The sequence below is a fragment of the Schistocerca nitens genome, chromosome 6 (genome assembly GCF_023898315.1).
Source record: "Schistocerca nitens isolate TAMUIC-IGC-003100 chromosome 6, iqSchNite1.1, whole genome shotgun sequence".
NCBI lineage: Eukaryota > Metazoa > Arthropoda > Insecta > Orthoptera > Acrididae > Schistocerca > Schistocerca nitens.
The window spans coordinates 247,086,870-247,112,192 of NC_064619.1; the positions used below are offsets into that span (position 1 = coordinate 247,086,870).

At 40.5% G+C, this 25,323-nt stretch overlaps 1 protein-coding gene across 3 annotated transcripts in view; it reads right to left on the reverse strand.

The window, feature by feature from the left end:
- LOC126262383 (structural maintenance of chromosomes protein 6) overlaps positions 1 to 25,323 on the reverse strand; it is a 200,027-nt gene that overhangs the window by 127,347 nt on the left and 47,357 nt on the right. For all 3 annotated transcript variants that reach the window (XM_049958980.1, XM_049958981.1, XM_049958982.1), the window contains 4 exons: positions 12,188 to 12,349; positions 11,379 to 11,623; positions 1,716 to 1,835; positions 1,498 to 1,628 (listed from right to left, as the gene is read on the reverse strand). In XM_049958980.1, the coding sequence (XP_049814937.1) occupies positions 1,498 to 1,628; positions 1,716 to 1,835; positions 11,379 to 11,623; positions 12,188 to 12,349 (658 nt within the window). The remainder of the gene's footprint in view (positions 1 to 1,497; positions 1,629 to 1,715; positions 1,836 to 11,378; positions 11,624 to 12,187; positions 12,350 to 25,323) is intronic.

Consider the following 25,323-nt stretch of genomic DNA (forward strand, 5'->3'; position numbering starts at 1 on the left):
TGAAGCCACACTGGCTGGCGGCAGGTGTTAGTTATTAAACTTCAGTTATATGAAGACTTTGGCTTCTTTCTGCGGTTGGGAGTAAACTGTAAGCTTAACAGTTCTTATTTTATTTGCTGTGAGGTCAAGTTTCCTGCAAGAGGTATGTACAATGTAACATTAATGAAAATTTGAAGTCTGCCGGCCTTAGCGGGCACACAGGTCAAAGTTAGTCGAAGATATATTTTATCTAAAAATCGTCTCATACATTAAAGTTTCTATCTTGACAACTCCAGTCATTCCCTCATAAAGTACAATATGTATGTGGCTCACTTCAACTTAGCTCTTATTAATAACGGCACAATGGCATTTGTACTCATTAGTATGCTTTCATTACGCTTGGAAAAAAGCACATGCTATTGAAACCAGTTTCATGTGCACCACAGTACTCTACAAATACTGGGTATTTCTAATGTAGAGATTTCTTAAATATTATTTCACAACAAAAGCTGTGTTTACTAATTGCCTCTGTTATGTTACAATGCAGTTTGCTTGAGGATGTTCAATGAGTGGCAGCACATCAGTAAACATTACTTATAGTGGTGTTGGTTTCTGATTCTCCTCATTTATACAATACTAATATTTAGTGATATGAATATAATAGAGGGAAACATTCCACGTGGGAAAAATATATCTAAAAACAAAGATGATGTGACTTACCAAACGAAAGCGCTGGCAGGTCGATACACACACAAACAAACACAAACATACACACAAAATTCAAGCTTTCGCAACCAACAGTTGCCTCGTCAGGAAAGAGGGAAGGAGAGGGGAAGACGAAAGGATGTGGGTTTTAAGGGAGAGGGTAAGGAGTCATTCCAATTCCGGGAGCGGAAAGACTTACCTTAGGGGGAAAAAAGGACGGGTATACACTCGCGCACACACACACATATCCATCCACACATATACAGACACAAGCAGACATATTCAAAGGCAAAGAGTTTGGGCAGAGATGTCAGTCGAGGTGGAAGTGCAGAGGCAAAGATGTTGTTGAATGACAGGTGAGGTATGAGTGGCGGCAACTTGAAATTAGCGGAGATTGAGGCCTGGTGGATAACGGGAAGAGAGGATATATTGAAGGGCAAGATCCCATCTCCGGAGTTCGGATAGGTTGGTGTTAGTGGGAAGTATCCAGATAACCCGGACGGTGTAACACTGTGCCAAGATGTGCTGGCCGTGCACCAAGGCATGTTTAGCCACAGGGTGATCCTCATTACCAACAAACACTGTCTGCCCCTGACGAAGCAACCGTTGGTTGCGAAAGCTTGAATTTTGTGTGTATGTTTGTGTTTGTTTGTGTGTCTATTGACCTGCCAGCGCTTTCATTTGGTAAGTCACATCATCTTTGTTTTTAGATATACTAATATTTGGATCATACAAAGAATACTTGTAGCTTCAAATCATTAATAACACTTTGAATAAACCAAGGGATGAAAGGGACACTGAATAACTACTTACCGATTTATGTCAACAAGTTCTTCAGCTTCTGATTGATATTTTTCTATTCCTTTCCTCATATCTGGACATTTGGCAATTTCTGCCTGTAAATCATTTTGAAGTTGTTTGTACAAATTTTCCTCGCGAATAGCCTGAACAGAATAGAGGGAGGACAACTTTAATACAGGGCTTGATGATAAAATGCTTTGATAAAAATCCACTGTGTTGATAATACAAACCAAAGACCACATCAGTTCATTCTCCAACAAGCGCATTTTCTTGTCATGATTTGCCATGGAGTTGTAATAATCACATCGCTTTTTAAGATCTTTTATTTCAGCTTTCAAAGCATCAGCTGCCTGCAACACATAAAAAGGCATGATAGAAGTGCACTCAACTGTCATTCATCATTTTTAAACTGCTATAAATATTACCTAGTTAATGATGGACAAGATACAATAAAAAGTAAATAAACAAATTAAAATAAAAAAAAAACAAAGAAGCTACTGAAAATTTGAGCAAATGTTTATTCTACGGAGATGTGCAAAAACACACTGAAAATGTCTCCTGCATGTGTAAACTAGTAACACTTTATTATGAAAAGGACAGTTGCTACCAACCATATAGCAAAGATCTTGAGTCACAGACAGGCCTATCTGCGACTCAGCATCTCTACTATATGGTGAGCAGCAACTATCCTTTTCATAATATTTCACATTTCTTCCTGGATTTTCCATTGTTTAAAATAGTAACATGTGTTGATGGAAAAGGATTGGCTCAATTTCACATGGCTACAGCTTCTGGACCATAAATTGAATTTCAATAAACCATGTACTGTATGCAACAAAATACTTTCTTAAAATAGACCACTACTACTTGAGCACTCCTAATGTACAGCAGTTTAAATTGTGAGTAAGATTAAGAAAGAGCATCTGTAAAATTTGAGGACATTGCTCTTCAAGTAAAGAGAAAAGCCAGATCACATATCAAAAGACACCACTGCATGAATTAGGAAGTGTTTTGAGAGTAGCTCAAAGAAGTCAATGCACAGATCAAACAGAGAACTTAAACAAATGCAAAAATCTTTCTACCAATAATAACTACAACTAGTACAAGCTATTTGCAAGAATTACAAGATAACACGCATAGAATTATGTGAAAATAGGCTTCAAAACATGAAAGAAGAAAATTTTCCAAAGACAATTCAACTCGAGGGTACAAAAGTTCATGTGTATTGCACAATATCTTTCTCCATTCAATGAAGAGTTGTAGAATTTCAGGTACAACAGTATGGGGCTCCACATCGATGCCACCAAAATGTTACGACATGCCTAAAATGGAGGTTTTTTGGGGATCACGAGAATAGTAATCGCACAGCCTTAGATACAGATAGCTTTTACAGCAGAAAACTAACACTGTAGTAAGCTATTATGTGTGTTTGGTGTACTTTTGATATATATTGTATGTTCATATGTAAAAACTTTATATAGCGTAGAGCAATATGAAGCAGGTAGAAGCGTCACAAATGCCAATAGACTGACTTAGCAAATGTCACAGGATAGCCACTTAATAAAGTGTGGGGCCTCCTTTGACCCTGCGGATTGCAGTGAGATGCCATGGAAGTGAGTCCACATGTCCCTGGTTCTTCTCTGGAAGCAGCTGACACTAAATTGTTTGCAGAGCGGCAGCCAATTCTGATCTGTTCACAGGTGCAGGATCCATGGCACAGAGCCTGCTTTCCATGGCATCCCAGATATGTTTGATGGGTTTCAAACCTGGGTTCTGGGGTGGCCATTTCAGTCTTTGGACCTTCAATGCAATCCCAGGTGACATGGTAGCGATGTGGGAGCACATTATCATCTTGAAACACTGCAGAACCGTCAGGAAGGAAAAAAATGGGTGGAGATGGTTCCCAAACAGCTCAACATGCTGCAGACTATTCAAAGTCCCTTCCAAAACAACTAGGGTGTCCATTTCATACCAGTAAAATGCATCCCAGACCATAACACAGACATTGCTGCCTTGAACCACATCTTATTGGCAGAAGGGATCCACTGATTGATATGGTCTGCACCACACATGGTGTCTCCCATCGGAGGCATTGAAATCATGGTTCACCCAATCATATCTGGTGACGCCACTGTTCCAGTATCCATCCCTGGTGACTGGTGACAAATGCAAGCCCTTGTGCCTGAAGATGTTGGGTTAACAGAGGCACCCGTGTGCAGTGCTAGCTTCCATACCCCATGGAACCCATATCCCTATGGACTCTCCACTGAGAGACTTGTCTAGCACAACCTGTGTTGAACTGGGCCACGATTTGTTGCACAATTGCTCTTCTGTCACTAGTGATGATCCGTCTCATATGCCGCCGATCAAGGTCATTGAGGGCAGCTGGATGGCTGGTAGTTTGTCTGTTGTTGAAGAACACATCCTCAATCAACCATTCATGCAGTTGAAAGTGTGAGGCCGAATTCCTGCACCACTGCCGAAATCGAAATTCCCATCCATCAGGCATCAATCACCATACCAGTTCGAATGGTGTCGGCTCACGATGACACTGCATGTTACACAAGCCACTTCTCAGGTCTCTTATACAGCTGCAGTTGGCACAGGGAGGGGAGGAGGATGGACAGGAGGGAAGGGGGGTGATGCATACAACACATCCAAGCTATCTGTGCCCCACCATCCCATGACATTTGCTAAGTCAGTGTACTGATGAGACAAAAACAAGTGACGTGCATGCTCCATAGAGATTAATGGACATACACTGCATTAAAGCTGGCTACCACAAGGAGAACAGACTGCAAATATCTACAACATATTTACTGTTAAAAGTTCAGTAACAATGTTCCTTTGTGCTTCATACTTCTATGCAAGTTCAGACTGGGCTTTGAAAAGCGCTGAGATTTGGATCGAGAGTTGACCAGATGGGCGAGTTGGCTATTTAAAGTCACCTCCAATTGCTATGGGCGAGCAATATTATAATGTCAATTTAGTACCCTCGGCTATAACTGTAGATCAGTTATGAAAATTTTAAAGGTTTTTCAGAACAAATCTATAAACCTGACGGAAAACCAGAAATGACTGTTGATACTATAGTTAGAAATATTTCAATTAAAGGTATTAACTGATGAGTAAATCTTAAGAATCATTAGCTGATGCAGAGGATAGTGTGTTGGTTCGTGGTATTTCTGACTGATATCCAGTTCAAGTTCGTAATTCTGTGACAGACCCTTATCCAGAAAGCTATGAAATTTATTCTCATTGGTTTTTGTTGGTTTGTACTGGAAAGATGGCTGTTCATGTGAACTGAGTACCAAGAAGGCTAAGTTATAAATTTTATTTGAGATAGGAGCTACTCTTATGGTTACCAGGTGTGCTGTGTGACTTCTTTAGTAGCAAACTCAACAGATTTACAGACAAACTGCTATCTCATTACCTGTGGTACTGAGGAATTAAGATTAACAAAGAACACCACTATGTTAATTTACTAGAGTGCTATTTTGAGTTTTCGCATTTATCATAACACAGTAACTGAGTTAGCACTGATAGATGCCAACGCCTGACCTGGAAGAGATTTGAGCTGACTTCTGTAACTGGTAGGATAAAAGACGAACTATATCATATATTATGAGCACAAGATAAAAGTGTTAAATTACTAAAGAAATCACACTTAGAGAAAAGATAATTGAATAAAATTAATTCTGGTAGAGTTAAAAGGACAAATAATTAATATTTATATCCTTTCACTGACATAAAAAAATCATGTTAGCAATAATAATCGAAAGTTAGAATGAGTGATCTCTGACTAGCATAATGCAAAATTGCTGAGTTATTCCTACACTGAGAAACATAAGAAAGATATTTATTAGGTGAAGAGCTACTCAGCATTATGCTTAATTATTACTAGTGGAAAGAAGGGTCTATGAGCTCTTGTACATCTGCATGGTAAAAAAGAGAAGAGAATAATTTCATTTATTAGACACAACTAACAAAATGTATAAATAAATGTAGTAAATAAAGTTCTGGCAGACTGCAAATCATTTAGGAGTAAACGAGAGCATACTTTGAGTAGTAGAAGCAATGAGCTGTTGAGAGGCACAAACAAGACAATGAAAACTCCCTTGCTTTCGGAAGAAAGCATTTGAGTGTGCCCCCCCCCCCCTATCTCTCTCTCTCTCTCTCTCTCTCTCTCACACACACACACACACACACACACACACACATGTGCCCCTACACTGTACCAACTTGACACACAATGCCAGGATTGCAGTTAACCAAGTGGACTTAGGTGGAGTGGGGTTATATTAGGTGGGATGGATGGATGGAGATAAGGGTGGGAAATAGAAAGAGGTGTTGGAAATGGGCAGCCAGTGGCTCAGAGGGAGGCAGCAGGTGTGCTGACTAGGAACACGGGAGGGAAAGGTGTGAGTGCATGGGCTAGGCATGTGATTCACGGGCACTGGAGCTGTTCGGTTGTGGCACACCGTTAAGATGACACGGAAGTGTGGGTTGGGAGGGGGTGACAAGAAGAGAAAAGGGAAACTGTTGGGTAGAAGGTGTTGGGACAGGAGGTTAGTGGAGACTGAGGCCCAGGGGATAACGGGAGCGAAGGATGTGTCACAAGGATCACATCTTTCTACATAATTCAGAAAAATCTAGTGCTGGAGGGAAGGATCCAGATGGCATGCGCTGCAAAACAGCCTTTGTACTCGAGTATTTTGTTGGGTTGGGTTGTTTGGAGGAAGAAACCAAACAGCCAGGTCATCGGTCTCATCGGATTAGGGAAGGATGGTGAAGGAGGTCGGCCATGCCCTTTCAAAGGAACCATCCCGGTATTTGCCTGGAACAATTCAGGGAAATCACAGAAAACCTAAATCAGGATGGCCAGACACATGATTGAACTGTCGTCCTCCCGAATGCGAGTCCAGTGTGCTAACCACTGCGCCTCCTCGCTCGGTGAGTATTTTGTATTCAGTGTGTTGTGCCACTGGGTAGTCAACTCTGTTCTTGTCCACAGTTTGGCAAGGCCAGTATCCTGGTTGACATCTGATTGGTTGTCACGCCAACACAAAAAGCTAAGCTGTGATTGCAATAGAGTTAGTACATGACATAACTGCTTTCCCAGGTGACCCAACTTCGATGGGATAGGATAAACCACTGATAGGACTGGAGTAGGAAGTGCTGGGCGGATGATGTAACTGGGTCCTCCACAGGGTATGATCCCTGGGCAAAATGTTTGTAGTGGGACTGGCATAGAGGTCAACCAGGGTGTTGTGTAGGTTGGATGGGTGACAGAATGACATTTTAGGATGAGTGGGAAGGATCTTGGGTAGGATGTCCATTTCAGGGCTTGATGACAGATGTAGTTCAAACCATGGCAAAATGTATGTTTCAGTTGCTTTGGTCCAATTTGATATTAGTTGACATGGGGAGCACTACTTTAAAGCTGATCCTTGGGAGTAGTTAGAGGATTAGGGGTGTTTGAGGATATGGTACGGGATACCTGTGTACTAAGTGAACTGAGTTTGGAGAGGGGCAGAGGGGAGGATAGTGTCCATTGGTGAAAGCCCTTGGGAGACTGTCAGCATACTGGACAAGGCAATTCTTGTCACTGCAGATATGCTAGCCACGAGTGGCAAGACTGTGTAGAAGTTATTTTTTGGTGTGGAAGGGGTGACAGCTGCCAAATGCAGGTACTGTTGGTGGTTAGTGGGTTTAATATGTAGAAAGGAGTGGATGGAACCATCAAAGAGGTGGAGGACAAAGTAAAGGAAGGTGGCATGTTGGGCTGAGGAGGACTGCGTGTTGAATTGGTGGATTTATAAAAATATGGTGTCCTGGCCCTGAGCCCAGACCATGTATATATCATCAACGAAACTGAATCATACAAAGAGCTTGTTGCAATAGGCTAGGAAGGTTTCCGCCAGATAGTCCACAAAAAGGCAAAGGCGCTCTATGATCATTCCCCCACAACCTCAACACTTCTCCTGCCCACTTCACCTGGCCGTTGTTAGCCCAACATGCCACCTTCCTGGATGTTGTCCTCCACCTTTCTAATGGCTCTGTCATATTAAACCCACTAACTGCCAAAAGTACTAGCATTTTGACAGCTTTCACCCCTTCCAAAATAAAAAATAATTACCACACAGCCTGGTCACATTTGGATGGCATATCTGTAGTAATGGGAATCCCCTTGCCCGGTATGCTGAAGATCCCATGAGAGCTCTTACAAACAGGCACTTCCCCCCAGACATAATCCACGAACAGATTTCCCATGCCATATCTGCACATATTCCCAATGCCCCTACACTGTACTAACTTGACACACAATGCCAGGATTGCAGTTCACCAATTGGACTTAGGTGGAGTGGGGTTATATTAGGTGGGATGGATGGATGGAGATAAGGGTGGGAAATAGAAAGAGGTGTTGGAAATGGGCAGTCAGTGGCTCGGAGGGAGGCAGCAGGTGTGCTGACTAGGAATGCAGGAGGGAAAGGTGCGAGTGCATGGGCTAGGCATGTGATTCACGGGCAATGGAGCTGTTCGGGTGTGGCACACCATTAAGATGACATGGAAGTGTGGGTTGCATGGGCTAGGCAAAGGTGATCCCCCCATATCACCTAACATCATCTCAGACAGGAGCAACTACACCATTTCCTTCACCAAGGTTACAGTACCTATTACCATGTCCAGAAATGAAGGTCATCCTATGAATGATCCTTCCCATCCCTCCTAAAGTGGTGTTCTGTCATCCACCAAACCTACACATGATCCATCCCTATGCCACTCCCACTCTTGATACCTTGGAAGAGTGTACTGGGAGGAAAGGATAGGACTGATGAAGAAGGAGACTGTGGCAAGAGGGTATCGGTGCAGGATAAATGAAGTTAGGGTCACGTGGAAGGGGTCTTTGTAGGTGAGGAGCATGGTCGGGAGGAGAATGAGGCCACGAGGATTATGAGACTGAAGGGTGTGTTGCAAGCTCTCATCAGTGTAATCAGAGAACCTGACATTGTGAACCAGTCATTAAAATCTAGCATATATGAAGACAGTAACTGTTCTCGAAAGAACAGATACTGTTGATGACCGTGCAGCTTTTCCCTGGAATAAATGATGACTAACTGAAACCCTCAGCTGCCGACAGGTGTTGTTGATATACCTCGATGTGGACAGCTGAAAATGTGTGCCCCGACCGGGACTCGAACCCGGGATCTCCTGCTTACATGGCAGACGCTCTATCTATCTGAGCCACCGAGGACACAGATGAATAGCGCGACTGCAGAGACTTATCCCTTGCACACTTCCCGTGAGACTCACATTCCCAACTGTCCACAATCCTACATATGTAATGTACCTTATAGACATTTGCCCATCCACTCATTACTCGTGCACGCTTTGGCGATTCCCGTAAGAGTTTGGGCAACCTGTGCGCATTCGCACAGACGAAGGTCAATGGCTGGGTAGCCTTTAACTATATATATGAAGACAGTAACTGTTCTCGAAAGAACAGATACTGTTGATGACCATGCAGCTTTTCCCTGGAATAAATTATGACTAACTGAAACCCTCAGCTGCCGACAGGTGTTTTGTTGATATACCTCGATGTGGACAGCTGAAAATGTGTGCCCCGACCGGGACTCGAACCCGGGATCTTCTGCTAGCATGTCATGCTCAGCAGCGTATTCTGCTATTGGATGGTCAAATCTGTTCTTGGCCACACTTTGGTGGTGGTCATTTATCTGGCATGGGCACGGAAATGGAAAACATCCTACATGCAATCCTTCCCACCCATTCCACATCCCACCCAATCTATGCAATACCCTAGTCCAGCTTTATGCGACACCTACTCCCAAGCTCTTGTCTAGGTGCGAGACCTGTCGATTCACCCACCTGGCACATCCTACTTCAGATCTGTCACAGGCTTTCCTATCCTATCCTATCAGAGCCAGGTCTACCTGTGAAGGTAGTCATGTCATAACCAACCCTGCTGTGATTTCTGTCCAGCGTTGCGTGTGAGTATAACTACCGATCAGCTGTCCACTCCAATGAATGGCCACCACCAAAATGTGACCAAGATCAGAGATAAGTATCTAGTGAAAAAACATGCTGCTACACACAACATGCTGAATTTCAATGGCTTTTCTACAACGTCTGTCATTTGGATCGCGTTGCATAACACCAGATTCTCTGAATCATTAAACCAGAGATACACTTCCAAGACGTCATTCAAAACAGTAATCCTCCTGGTCTCCATCTACACTGAACACTGTGTTAGCAAAACTTTGGTGAAGCTGGATGTAAAGATACTCTTAAGTTAGTTTTTAGTTTACATGTGGCTAATTTAGAACTTGTAGGAAAGACTGTAAACAAATACACCAAAAGTAAACTGAGGCAGTTGTGCTCCACAATGTGTCCCAACAACAGAGTATTCTTACAAAACAATTAGCACTTTAAGAGGTCTACAACAGCCTGTTCCAACTCAAAGGCTACTCGCAGACAGCCGTTTGGTCACAGGAACAGGTGGCAAAAGGATGACCTATAGCAGTCATCCAGCCAGGCTGCAGCATACACAATCATGCTCCACTGGCCTAACAGGGGTGTACATGTGCAGAACACATGCAATAAACCTTCTGACATGTAGCCTACACTACCTGCACCTGCCAATGAGTGCATTGAGGAGCAGACACGGGCATGGTTGCCCCATGGGACAGCATTGGAACAGTCTGTTCTAGATGTTACAACAATCAACAATACACTAATCAGAAAACTATTTGATTTTGAGGATTAAAAGGTTTTGAAAGAAGTTTTCAAGAAAACACAAGTAGAATAATTATTTTGTTACAGCTGTTACCGTAATGTCTAAAGGCACAGCAACATGAGAGCCTAATACTTAACAGCTTGCATCAGACATAACTACAATGTGTATACATGTTCCAAAATTTAATTTCACTTTTTGCCAATGCATGCTCCTACAGTTGAGTCGGTGAAGGACAATTCCTGGCAGCTCACAGTGCTGTTGCCAGCTTTCAACTGTGAAGCACTAATCTCTGCAGGTGAAAACAGCAGCCATCTACAGAGCTGTGATAACATTGAACCGTTGCCATAAAGACATTTATAAAATCATGTTACTTCATTGGTTCAGGTAGGCCCATTAAGCAGCCACAGCCACCCAATATAACTGTCACGGATCAACACACACTGACTTCACTATAGCTAATTCTTTACCAAACTCATCATCAGAGATTACCAAGTAAAAAAACATCATCAGTACCAGAGTTTCTGATCATGGGTTTTAATAAACAATTATTACCTATTTACTATTTTTTAAACCCTGTATACAGCAAAAATTGAAAATAAATTTAAGCTTGGACTGTTCATAAGCAGTTACATGACAGTTATGTGCAGGCCAAACTGGCTATGTGAATATCTATTCTTAATTTTGCTGACAAAAGCTTGTGTTAGCTTTATCAGCAATGCAGCAAAAAGTCATCACTATGTTATGATTTGACTACAATCAGGTCATCCTGAAGCTCCTCATGAAAAATTTATTTGAATGCATATTTTCATTCCACAAGTGCACTCACACGGTACATCTGGTTAAGTGTGTGTCCTTGTAACAAAGGTATCTGTTGTTATTAAAAAACACAGAGATCATACACAGTCCCACATCATTGCATCTCTAATACAATTCGACATGTGCTAAACCTTTTTTCTTAATTCACACTTCATAAATATATTTTGTTGTTTCTACAGAAACTATTATAGGTAAATCACAACAAATAAGCACTCATTATTACCATCTGTTTATTGAAATATATTTAAATACAACACCAACACATGCACACACACGTGTGTGCCCATGTGCACACACCCACCTACTACTCATCAGCACTAACCTTCCTTTTCTGCTGATAAATGCGTTTGGCTTCTTCAAGGCTTTTTATTGTGTTCTGATATGTGTCTTCTATAGCTTGTAGTTGTGTTGCCTTTTTGAAAAGTTTGTATTTCTCTGCAGGATCACTGTTGCTCAGAAATGTGCGTGCTGTATCCTGATTCAACACCGATATAGGATTGTTAACCTGAATATTCAGATGACTGACAATACGATCCAATTCCTCCTTTTTTGATGACTTGACTTCCCCTAAACAATCAAACAATCTTAAAAACAAGGCCCATTTACAGAGGCGGTGTACATAAATTATCTTAAAATTATGCTATAGAGATCTAGTTATGAATATGGAAGGTGAAAGTAACTGTAAGCCAAATAATTTTTTTAATAACAGAAGAAAGGAACATCATAAATAACATTATATATGGACAGTCAATCATGGAGAAATATGAAGTTCCTTAAAGACCAACAATAGTTTCATAGAAGATAAAATGGAAGGACTGCATAGAGAATCTATGGAGAAAATAGTCTGACAACTTGATGAAGAGTAGAAAGCTTCAGTGCTGAACAACTCAAACATGCACACACTACTTGCATTTCTTTTCCATGTTTCCTATACAAACTGCAGTTTCCTCAAGATTAATTACTTTATGAAGCCCCACAATTTTTGAAAATGTCATGTGCAATTAAAGTAACAAACCATCAAAATGATGACTTTGTGTCACTGACAAGTAACTGATTTCATTTCACTCAACATGAGTTCAGGTTTCACCATATAAAACACTGAAAAATGCAGAACAATCTTAATCTACTAACCTCTTGCTGACCGTATTCTGTAGGTTGACTGTCCTGATACTGCACTTAATGTTCTACATATAATTATCATATTGCCATATTCTTCAGGTTTATATGCACGGACACCTTTGTTGTTAATAGTTATTTCAACCGATGCAGTAGTTGCTCCTTTTCTAACAAAGTCTGTAAAAAATAAAAGCAAACTTTCTTAGATGACTGCAGGAAGGAAACCACAAAAATTTTACGGCAAATACAATATGATGAACAGGCTGAGAAGTCATTCATTAATAAAACTACACATATTGCGAGCAACTTTCTTCACTCCCCGCTACACCTTGTCTTTTTTCTGTTTCTCCCTTTTTGTTATTGAACTATGACAAACACAAGCACCAGAGCTAAGATTCTCAGCTGAACGTGTCGTTTTGATTTTATATATCGATGACGTGAAGGAGTGGTAGTTCATTGGGATTCACGTTAAGGATGTCAATATTTGCTACTCACCACATAACGGAGATGCTGAGTCGCTGAAAAGCACAACAAAAAGACTGTTGGAAAGTTAGCTGGTGGACAACGAGGCCTTTGTCAAAAGTAGACAACACACACACACACACATGCACACATTCACGCAAATGCAACTCACACACACATGACCACAGTCTCTGGCAGCTGAAGCCAGACTCAACAGCTAACTTTCTGACAGTATTTTTATTGTGCCTTTCTGCAACTCAGCATCTCTGCTGTATAGTGAGTAGCAACTATCCTTTTCATTTTATTGTTACATTCCATCCTGGATTTTCCATTGTTGTATGTCAATATTTGTAATATTTTATGCAATTTACATAATTTTTCACAGCATACAGAATCTTGTGCTCATTTAACATTGCTGTATCCTTCCAGTTACAAGGTTCAGGTACAAGGGTGACATGTGTACATGTTGGAGGATTTTAATGTTTGACTTTTGCCAAAGCTCAGTTGTCTGCAGTACACCACTTGATAATTGCAGTTGCAATTCTTCTTCTTCTTGGCTTCCAAGGGACTCGAAACGTCTGTGCCGATCTCACAAGCTGCCTCCAAAAGCTTCCATCTTGTGCTACTTCCTGCTAATTACTCACACCAATTCTGTCAAATCTATTAAATATTGTTTTAATTCATTTACTCATGCACTCCTGGTTCTCCCTCTTGGTCTTTTACTATGAAATGACTTCTCTAGGAAAATTCTTGAAATCACTTGATTCTCTTAATTCTCATCAGATAGCCTACGCAATGAAGTCTTCTGGAATTTTTTATGCTCACTGTTGTTGCTTATTGTGATAGAATGTGGGTTTGTGTGTTGTCTCTTCTCTTCCAGTTTTTTAATCGTTATCATAGTACAGACCAATGATTTGCCTGTAAACTTTGTTTTGGCTTATGATACAGAATGATTGTGTGGATCTACATGAATGAGATCGGAGTGAGTGAGTGAATGTGACAATGTTTTTAGCCTCTTGACCCAACACTGGTTTCTTTTAAAATTCAGAAGGGTGCTGTTAACCTCAAAGTTGAGTACCCATACATCCCAAAAACAACAATAATAAACTTTGTTTTCAAATACTTATAACTAGTGTTCTTCCCTTTTAGTTAAACACCATGTTTCTGCTTCATAGGTTAGGAATGGTCTGACGATTGTGTTATAAACATTCATTTAGTTTTCCCTGTCAGTAGTTTAGGCCCTAATTTTTTTTAATGGAGTAGTAGGCTCTATTAGAATTTTGCAATCTCATTTTCATTTCTACTTGTCTCTGATTTTGTTCATTTACCACTGCACCCAGAAATATGAACTCTTAAACAAGTTCAAATTTATGTTTGCCAATTATTAGATGTAACTGGTCATTTTGCTATTCCAACATCTTTGAATAATCACGTGTTTTGTTTTCTGATCATCTACTTTTAGGCTAAGCTTGGATACTGCTTCTACGAGCTCCACAAATAACTGTCTAATCTATTTCACATTTTCCAACAAGCACTATACCACCTGCATACGGTAAAAACCTTTATTTTTTGGAGGATCCCAACATGTACTAGTTTGAGTTTCCTCTCAACTCTCTCCAAGGCTAACTGAAGAGAAAAGCGGACAGAGAATCTCCCTGTCTTGGTCAGTTCTTGTTTTTAAATGGTCAGATTTTATTCCAGTTAGCAAAACTCTGCTTATATTATCATCAATGTATATTTTACAAGGATTTATAAGTTTAATCGGAAATCCCAAGTCCATCACAAGAATCCACAGGCTTTACCTGCGGATGGAGTCAAAAGCTTTCATTAAGTCACTGAACAAGTAATGTATTCATTTTTGTTTACATTCCCAATAATGTTTCATATGCTGTTTTGATTGTAAATATACTGTCAGTAGCAGATCTATTTCTGCAAAAGCCATTTTGATAATCACTGCTTATATTTTCAGCGTATGGTTTCATGCAGTTCAGCAATAAACAGGATATATTTTTATAGGCAATGTTTACTAATGATATTACCCTATTGTTTCTGTAGTCTTCCTTGTCTCCGTTTTTACATATCAGAACCATTAATGATTCTTTCCACCCTCACTATAGCCAACATATTCGTATTGTGACAAACTGCATTTATTGCTCTGCCTCAGCTGCACATTTTTAATTAGATTACATACTTCGATCACTCTGGATCATCTTCAGATGAAAGCATAAGCAACCCCTCAACTCTACTCAGAACAACACGCCAGAATACTCTTACACAACTGCTGTGATCTGAAGATGATCCTAAGTAGCTGAAGCACATAATATAATTAAAAATGTACAACTGAGATGGAACAATAACTGTGAATTATCTTTCCATTCTGTTGGCGTGGACTGTTTTCCAGATTACCCTACAAGAGGTGAAGCAAACATCTGTGCAGTGCTTCTTCTCCATGTTTTGGTATCTCAGCTGGAATACCATCACTCCCAATTGCCTTGCCAATTTTTAGGTGTTTGAAACTTCTTAGCACACCTTCGTATGTCAGTTCTGGATTATGGTCATTTTAGGGCTGCTGCTGGAATTTGTAATTGGTGATTCTGATTCCGAATATTGCAGTAGACTGTCAAAATATTTCTTGTTTGTTGATAAGACTTCGCTTCGTTCAATAACCATACTGCCATCCTTATCCTTCATCACCTTAGACTTGTAACTGAAACCTCTTTTAATTTCATTGACCCTGCCGCACATTTTCTGAATGTTGTTACATTGATGTTATTCATTAATAGATTCCATCTGTTGTTTTAGGTACGGTTTAGATTCCATCTGTTGTTTTAGGTATGGTTTATTTTTCCTACTATTTATTTTACTAGCCTGCTTTTATGCCTGCCAATCATTAAGTTCTATTTCAGGATTTTTATGAACTTGCAGCCATTTCTAGCATAATTTCATAGCCTTTTCTTCACCTTCCTCACATTCCTCATCAAACCATTTCTCCCTGCCTTGTTTTACTGCCTGAACGTTATTACTTGCAGCTGTGAGGATAACTTCTTTCATTCTATTCCAGTGCACATTGCTGTTCATTTCATGACTTTCTCCCACCCTACTCAGAACCTCAAATCAATTTGAAATTTCAAACTTTGTATTTTAGTATCTCTTCTGTTCCTATTACATTTTCCAGATCAAATTTGGCCACATTTCCATGTCTAATTTTCATTTTAGGTACTACCTACTAACCTGATTCTATAGAAATTCTTCCAATCCATATGTGGCATACAGCAAACCAGTGCTTAACAGTATTGGTTAAAAACGGTCTTGATTGCAATTTTATTTTATTTTTATTTTTCAACTACACATTTCACCTTATTTAGGCATCTTCAGGTTGATCTTACTTTGGTATTTCTTACAACGATCCTTTAGAGAGTGTAGCCAAAGGACATCGTCAAATACATCAGACCAACATCGCATTCGTTAAACTCCGTAAAAACTTTTCTAGATGGACACGAGTGACTCCAAGACCTGCATAACGTGTTCCTGTTCACAGGATTCTCATTGTACTTGTTTAACTAGACTGTTTTCTGACCCCATTTCCACTCCTCAGAATGATTGTACATCTATTATTGCCTTTCTATGTCTGTTATCTATGAGAACATGACCAACTTGATTTACTGTTTCCTTATCATTTGAATTCCATGTTTCTTTATGTAACATGTCATTACTTTTCTGATGTAAATTATCATTCGAACAGAACGTTTGACAACATTCTGTTTTCCAAAATTTGCATTAAAATCCCCCATTACTTTTCCACTAACATCCACTGTTACTATCCTGATATTGTGTTTTGGTATTTTGTTCCATAAGTCTGATAGGTTTTCAAAGAAATTGGAATTGTGAAAATGAAAAATCTCTAGTCAATGGTGAATATAATGTCTTTTAAATAATTCTACATGAATGTGAACCCCACCCATGAGAAGTTAATCAATTCTGGATCCAAAATGTGAGGTACTAAGTTGTTTCTACTTGAATGTGAGAGTACTTTGGAGTACATAACTTTTTCAAAAATTTGGAAAAAAGCATTAGTAAAGAAACCGGACAATAATTATTTAAAACTTTCTTGTCATATTTATCATTAAGAGCAAAGAAGTTTAACAACTGCATATTTTAATCTGTCAGGAAAAATTCCCTGGATCACAGATACCATTCATATATCACTAAGGATATTACATCACCTTTTCAGAATTCTGTTCTAAATTCCTTCGATATCACATGAGCTTTAGTTTTTCATAATTTTTATAATTCCATTAATTTCAGTGAAAGCTGTCGGTCGCTACTTCTATTTGCTTAGTTTTTTGGAATGAAATTTGTAACACACTCATTTGCTCCTTCACCTGAACCATTTAATACTATTTTTGCTGCTACACTTATAAAGTGATTGTTAAAAATGCTTACAACCTAAGAATCATCAGTCAGAGCACTGTCATTTAGTGTAATTGTTAACATTGACACTTAGTTTAACTGATATGGTATCTTGCGCATTGACTGGATGCTCAGTCTCCTGTTTTACTATACCCTCTATTGTTCTAATCTTATTCTACATCTACATTTATACTCCGCAAGCCACCCAACAGTGTGTGGCGGAGGGCACTTTATGTGCCACTGTCTTTACCTCCCTTTCCTGTTCCAGTCGCGTATGGTTTGCGGGAAGAACGGCTGTTGGAAAGCCTCCGTGCGTGCTCGAATCTCTCTAACTTTACATTCGTGATCTCCTCAGGACGTATAAGTAGGGGGAAGCAATATATTCGATATTTCATCCAGAAACGCACCCTCTCGAAACCTGGACGGCAAGCTACACCGCGATGCAGAGCGCCTCTCTTGCAGAGTCTGCCACTTGAGTTTGCTAAACATCTCCGTAACACTATCACACTTACCAAATAACCCAGTGATGAAATGTGTCGCTCTTCTTTGGATCTTCTCTATCTCCTCTGTCAACCCGACTTGGTACGGATCCCACACTGATGAGCAATACTCAAGTATAGGTCGAACGAGTGCTTTGTAAGCCACCTCCTTTGTTGATGGACTACATTTTCTAAAGATGCTCCCAATGAATCTCAACCTGGCACCCGCCTTACCAACAATTAATTTTATATGATCATTCCACTTCATATCATTCCGTACGCATATTCCCAATATTTTACAGAAGTAACTGCTACCAGTGTTTGTTCTGCTATCATATAATCATACAATAAAGGATCCTTCTTTCTATGTATTCGCAATACATTTGTCTATGTTAAGGGACAGTTGCCACTCCCTGCACCAAGTGCCTATCCGCTGCAGATCTTCCTGCATTTCGCTGCAATTTTCTAATGTTGTAACTTCTCTGTATACTACAGCATCATCCGCGAAAAGCCGCATGGAACTTCCGACACTATCTACTAGGTTATTTATATATATTGTGAAAAGCGATGGTCCCTGTGGCATGCCAGAGGTTATTCTAACGTCTGTAGACGTCTCTCCATTGAGAACAACATGCTGTGTTCTGTTTGTTAAAAACTCTTCAATCCAGCCACACAGCTGGTCTGATATTCCGTAGGCTCTTACTTTGTTTATCAGACGACAGTGCGGAACTGTATTGAATGCCTTCCAGGAGTCAAGGAAAATGGCATCTACCTGGGAGCCTGTATCTAATATTTTCTGGGTCTCATGAACAAATAAAGCGAGTTGGGTCTCACACGATCGCTGTTTCTGGAATCCATGTTGATTCCTACAGAGTACATTCTGGGTTTCCAGAAATGATATGATACGGGAGCAAAAAACATGTTCTAAAATTCTACAACAGATCGATGTCAGAGATATAGGCCTATAGTTTTGCGCATCTGCTTGAGGACACTTCTTGAAAACTGGAACTACCTGTGCTCTTTTCCAATCATTTGGAACCTTCCATTCCTCTAGAGACTAGTGGTACAATGGCTGTTAGAAGGGGGGCAAGTTCTTTCTTGTACTCTGTGTTGAATCGAATTGGTATCCCGTCAGGTCCAGCGGACTTTCCTCTGTTGAGTGGTTTCAGTTGCTTTTCTATTCCTTGGACACTTATGTCAATGTCAGCCATTTTTTCATTCATGCAAGGATTTAGGGAAGGAACTGCAGTGCAGTCTTCCTCTGTGAAACAGCTATGGAAAAAGGTGTTTAGTATTTCAGCTTTACACGTGTCATCCTCTGTTTCAATGCCATTATCATCCCAGAGTGTCTGGATATGCTGTTTCGATCCACTTACTGATTTAACGTAAGACCAGAACTTCCTAGGATTTTCTGTCAAGTCGGTACATAGAATTTTACTTTCAAATTCACTGAACGCTTCACGCATAGCCCTCCTTACGCTAACTTTGACATTGTTTAGCTTCCGTTTGTCTGAGAGGTTTTGGCTGTGTTTAAATTTGCAGTGAAACTCTCTTTGCTTTCACAGTAGTTTCCTAAGTTTATTGTTGAACCATGGTGGGTTTTTCCCATCCCTCACAGTTTTACTCGGCACGTACCTGTCTAAAACGCATTTTACGATTGCCTTGAACTTTTTCCATAAACACTCAACATTGTCAGTGTCGGAACAGAAATTTTCGTTTTGATCTGTTAGGCAGTCTGAAATCTGCCTCCTATTACTCTTGCTAAACGGATGAACCTTCCTCCCTTTTTTTATATTCTTATTTACTTCCATATTCAGGAATGCTGCAACGGCCTTATGATCACTGATTCCCTGTTCTGCGCTTACAGAGTCGAAAAGTTCGGGTCTGTTTGTTATCAGTAGGTCCAAGATGTTATCTGCACGAGTCGGTTCTCTGTTTAATTGCTCGAGGTAATTTTCGGATAGTGCACTCAGTATAATGTCACTCGATGCTCTGTCTCTACCACCTGTCCTAAACTTCTGAATGTCCCAGTCTATATCTGGTAAATTGAAATCTCCACCTAAGACTATAACATGCTGAGGAAACTTATGTGAAATGTATTCCAGATTTTCTCTCAGTTGTTCTGCCACTAATGCTGCTGAGTCGGGAGGTCGGTAAAAAAGGAGCCAATTATTAACCTAGATCGGTTGTCGAGTATAACCTCCACCCATAATAATTCACAGGAACTATCCACTTCTATTTCACTACAGGATAAACTACTACTAACAGCGACAAACACGCCACCACCGGTTGCATGCAATCTATCCTTTCTAAACACCGTCTGTGCCTTTGTAAAAATTTCGGAAGAATTTAACTCTGGCTTCAGCCAGCTTTCTGTACCTATAACGATTTCAGCTTCGGTGCTTTCTATCAGTGCTTGAAGTTCCGGTACTTTACCAACGCAGCTTCGACAGTTTACAATTACAATACCGAGTGCTGCTTGGTCCCCACATGTCCGGACTTTGCCCCGCACCCTTTGAGGCTGTTGCCCTCTCTGTACTTGCCCAAGGCCATCTAACCTAAAAAACCGCCCAGTCCACACTACACAATCCCTGGTACCCGTGTAGCTGCCTGCTGTGTGTAGTGGACTCCTGACCTATCCAGCGGAACCCGAAACCCCACCACGCTATGGCGCAAGTCGAGGAATCTGCAGCCCACACGGTCGCAGAACCGTCTCAGCCTCTGATTCAGATCCTCCACTCGGCTCTGTACCAAAGGTCCGCAGATGGGTGCACCCTGTACCCTTCATGGCATCCAGAAGGACTCTTTCCACAGCTGGAATGACTCCCCCCGATATGCACACAGAGTGCACATTGGTTTTCTTCCCCTCCCTTGCATCCATATCCCTAAGGGGCCCCTTTACGCACCTGACGTTGAAGCTCCCAACTACCAGTAAGCCCACCCTCTGTGACTGCCCGGATCTTGCAGACTGAGGGGTAACCTCTGGAACAGAACAAGCAGCCATGTCCGGCCGAAGATCAGTATCGGCCGGTTCATCAGACAAACTGGAGAGGCCTTCCGTTCAGCCCTCCGGAATGTCTTTCGCCCCCTGCCACACCTCGAGACGACCTCCCACTCTACCACAGGTGAGGGGTCAGCCTCAATATGGGTCGTATCCTGGGCAGCCACAGCTGTAGTCCGATCGGAGGATGCGTGGGATGAGCTGGCCATCCCCGACAAACCCCCGTCCAGACACCCACAGTGATTCCCATTGGCAACAGCCTCAAGCTGTGTGACCGAAGCCAATACTGCCTGAAGCTGGGAGCGAAGGGATGCCAAATCAGCTCCCATCCGAACACAGCAGTCGTAGTCCCTATCCATGTTAAATACCGTTGTGCAAAGAAAGTCTGAACTAATCTACAGAGAGCACAAACAATTCGACACAAAATTTAAACGGTTATTAAAATATGAGACTGCCTAGTAAATGCAGTAATGCTGCTACTTGCGCACTGCTGACACACTGCTCAGTGGCAGAAGGCTAACTGTACTGTCAGTAATGTACAAAGATATTTGAAAGAAATAAACAAATGACAGACGACTATGTGACTTTACACATCACAGATATTAAAATGCAAATCTGTCCATGCTAAATACGAATCTACACAATGATTTGATGGATTTAACTAAACAAGTGCGCTAAGAACTATCAAACAAATTTTCAACTTGACTACTACACTTATATGAATGCTAAATAAGCCACTTGCTGCTACTTGTGTTGCTACTGTATTGTTAACGTCTGTCAGGATGTGCATATTTCTGGACATTTTAATGATTTTCTTTAAAATATAACAGTATTTTTTTGTAGAATGCAAGTAACAACAGTGCTTGGCTTATAATGGCCACTACATAAATTCTTCTTTTCCTCCTACATGAAATTTTAATCCCTTCAGTTATATATGGCTTACTCACTTCCTTAACTAATTTAAAAAAAATGACACAAATTTACTATTTACCATACTGAATTTCACATAATATCTCTTTCTATATGTATCTCATTCCATACTACCTCTTAACTTAACAGTGTACCCTGTTCTCACTGCTTTGTATGAACATGCCTCAGAGCTGTAAGTTGCTAAGATGGTCCATTGACACTCTCATACACATTAACTGTTCCAACCATAGCACTGCCCATAAAAACATTATCAGTCAGGTTCCAGCTATACTGTTGCATGTGAGGTGGAAATTTGTCACTGAAATCAGACTGAAACAGGCAAATAATGATTCAAGTTCATTTTTCCTGTCAGAATCTTTTAATAAATTCACACTGAAATCTGCACAAACTACAAAATGTTTCTCCTTGTCTGATAGGTAGCTCAAGAATACATTTAGCTTCCTCATAAATAGCTGAAAGTTTCCTGGAAGGGATCTGTAGAATGTTAAAATTACAAAACAAATATTCTGCAGTAACAACTCACAAGCACATGATTCTAGGTTCAGCCCTACACAAAAACTTGTTTCTACAAATATTTTTGACTTTGTGTCCACCTTTCTAATGTCGTAACTCTTCCTTTTTCCATGTTTGCTCTATACGAAAATGATGCTAGTCTATAATCTCTTATGTTTAACATTTCTATCCCTGTGATCATAGGTGTTCAGAGAGACAGAGTACATTTAACACTTCAGTATTTTCCACATCGTCTAGGGCACAGAAGCTCATCAAACTCTTTTTCAACCTCCTAACGTTCTGATGAAACACATTAATTGTACTGATCGAAAAACTGTTACATGTTACACGGTCCTGTTCTGTTCTAATTTCCTCTCAAGAGTGTCTTTCTATAACCATTTTACTCAACCATCCTTTGCCATTTCTGATAGGATTACAGTGTCATTGACAAACCTCCCTTTCTATTTTGTTTCCTTTGGTGTTTGCTCCAGGTACAGATTGAATAACAAGAGGGACATGCTGCAGACTTCATTTACCTCATTATTGTTCTGAATACAAAACACTCCTTCTTTTACAGACTCGCTAAGTTTCTTTTGAAAGCTAAGAACTTGACCTGGAAGAGAAGCTTAACACAATGCGTTCAACTTATTTATTCACTGATACATTGATAGTGTTCCTTCAAGATGAAACTGCAGGATGTGGAAGGAGCTAAGTTTGAAATTAAGAAACAGCAGTTGCAGACTGTATTAAATACAATAGCATGGGTAATCAATTATAAAGATTTTGCTATACTCCATCTGCACTCAAAAAACTACAAACAATAATAATAAATTGGCAGAAAGGCAATTACTTTGTACAAAGCTGCTTAACCTGCTCAGTTAAAATGCTTTATATGTATTTCCATGTATGCAGATGTTTGGTGAATCTTAAACAGTCTATACCACTTTATCTGGTAAAGTATATTTTTGTTTTGCTTTGACATCACTGTAGAAATCCAGCCTGATTACATTTTATCCCTCTGCTGCCTTCAGAAAGACAGTCAAATTTGCCACTGGATAATAATGATGATGACATTTGGTTTGTGGGGCACTCAACTGCGCAGTCATCAGTGCCGTACGAAGTCCGAATTTTTTTCACAGTCCAATTTTATTTTATATATATTTTTTTTCGCAGTCCAATCTAGCCACTGTCACAAATGATGAGGATGATGATGATGATGAAATGATGGGGACAACACAAACACCCACTCCCTGGGCAGAGAAAATCCCCAACCAGGCAAGGAATCGAACCCTGGACTCTGTGATCCAGAGGTAGCAATGCTAGCCACTAGACCACGGGCTGGGGACACCATTGGATAATAATGTTTATCTTCATACATTAATTACCACAAACCATAATGTACATTTATAGCTATACCTCACAAACACACCATAATGCAGAGGGTGCTTCTGCTACCACTATGTACTGCGCCCTTTCCTGATTGTCAGCAAACCTCTCTATTACCTTTAATTTCTTGGATTTTCTAACTGTGGTCATTTCACAATACATATGTGAGAGCAAGAAATATGTTGTCCGACACTTCACAGAACATACTCTCTCCCAATTTCAATAGCAAGCCTCTCCATGACGCACACCACCTCTTCTAGTGTCTGCCACCTGAGTTTGTTATGTGTCTCTGAAATGCTCTCGCACTGATTAAACAATCCTGTGATGAAACTTGCTGTTCTTTACTGGATCTCATCTAAGCCACTTCTTTTACAGTTGAGTTACATTTCTGTAACATTCTTCCTACGAATATCAGTCTGGTGGCTGCTTTACCCACTGTTAGTTTTATGTGGGCATTCCTGTTTAAGTCATTCTGGATGGCTAATCCTTGGTATTTTATGTTAGATACACTTTTCAGTTGTCTTTCACCAATAGTGTACTCACACAATAGTGGATTTCTTCACCTATTACATTCAGGGTCAATTGCCAGTCTCTGCAACAATTATCAATCCTCTGCTGGTCTTCCTGCAGTTCACTCCCATCTCCTGGTATTTCTATCTTCTTACAGACAATAATGTCATCCACAAGGAGCCTCAAGAAGCTTCCAACATTATCAACCAGGTCATTTACATATACTGTAAAGAGTAACAGTCCATCATATTTCACTGCAATACTCCACAAATTACCTTCGATTTTGTTCTGTTGAGAGTAACATATTGAGTTCTACCTGTAAGGAATCCTGAACTCTTGTCACAAATCTGATACGATTATCTGTAAGCTGATAAATGATAATGCGGAAATGTATCAAATACCCTCCCAAGTCAAGGAAAATGCCATCAACCTGGACGTCAATGTCTATGGCACTCTGGATCTCAAGAACGAACAGAATGAGCATTGTTTCGCAAGATCTCTGGGGAATCCACACTGATTTTTAGAGAGACTATTTTTGATCTCTAAAAACATCATTAATACATGAGTGTAAAACATACCATAATTCTACAACAGATCAACATCAGTACCTCCTCAGGGGACACCACCTTAACATAGCACTATCCGTGCAAGTGAGGAGGTTTGCGCGCTCAGGACCCGGAGGGCTACGTCGGCAATATCTTAGCTACCAACAGGGTCACCCAAGCCAGACAGGCCAAAGGTCCCACAACGACCTATCATTAACCTGTCTTCTATCCTGTCCTATACTAAACCTCTCCTTTTTCTTTTCAATTATCAACCCTTGTCATGGATAAGGCAAAGTCCTTAACGGCAGCTACGATAGAAGCTTTGGTATGGTGCAGCTGGCAGAGGAGGCACCCTTTCCCTCCTAAGGGCAAATGAGGAGTGGAACCACTGCCTTGTGGTGCAGAGGGATCTTCAAAGGCTGAGGGAGTAAACCCTGAAAGAAAATCCTCAGATGTGTTAGGCTTAGCAGGCCAGCAGATGAGAAAAAAATGTTATTGCTTTCAATAAAAGAACATGCCTCAGATCAAGAATACCTAATGTAGACAGCACTTCTTGTACCCCTGGAATGAATGACGGCTCTTCTCAGCCTGAAGAAAAACCAAGGAACGCAAGAAGATACACTAAACAAGAACAGAAAACTAGAACCTAACAAAAAGTGAAAACAAGTTGAGAGAGGGAACATTAAATGTAATAGCCTTGACACGAAAGACTGAAGAGTTTGTAGACATGATGGAGAGGAAAAAGATTCATATCCTTGGATTTTTTAGTGAGACCAAGTGGTAGGAAAAAACTCTAAATTGCTGAGAGGTGGGTACAAATTATACTGGCAGGGTCACAATAAAGGGGCAAAAAATGGAGTGGGGTTTGTGTTTCACAAAGACATTGACCCGTTACAGATGTGAGCTTTGTAAGTGAAAGGATAATTGGAGCAAGAG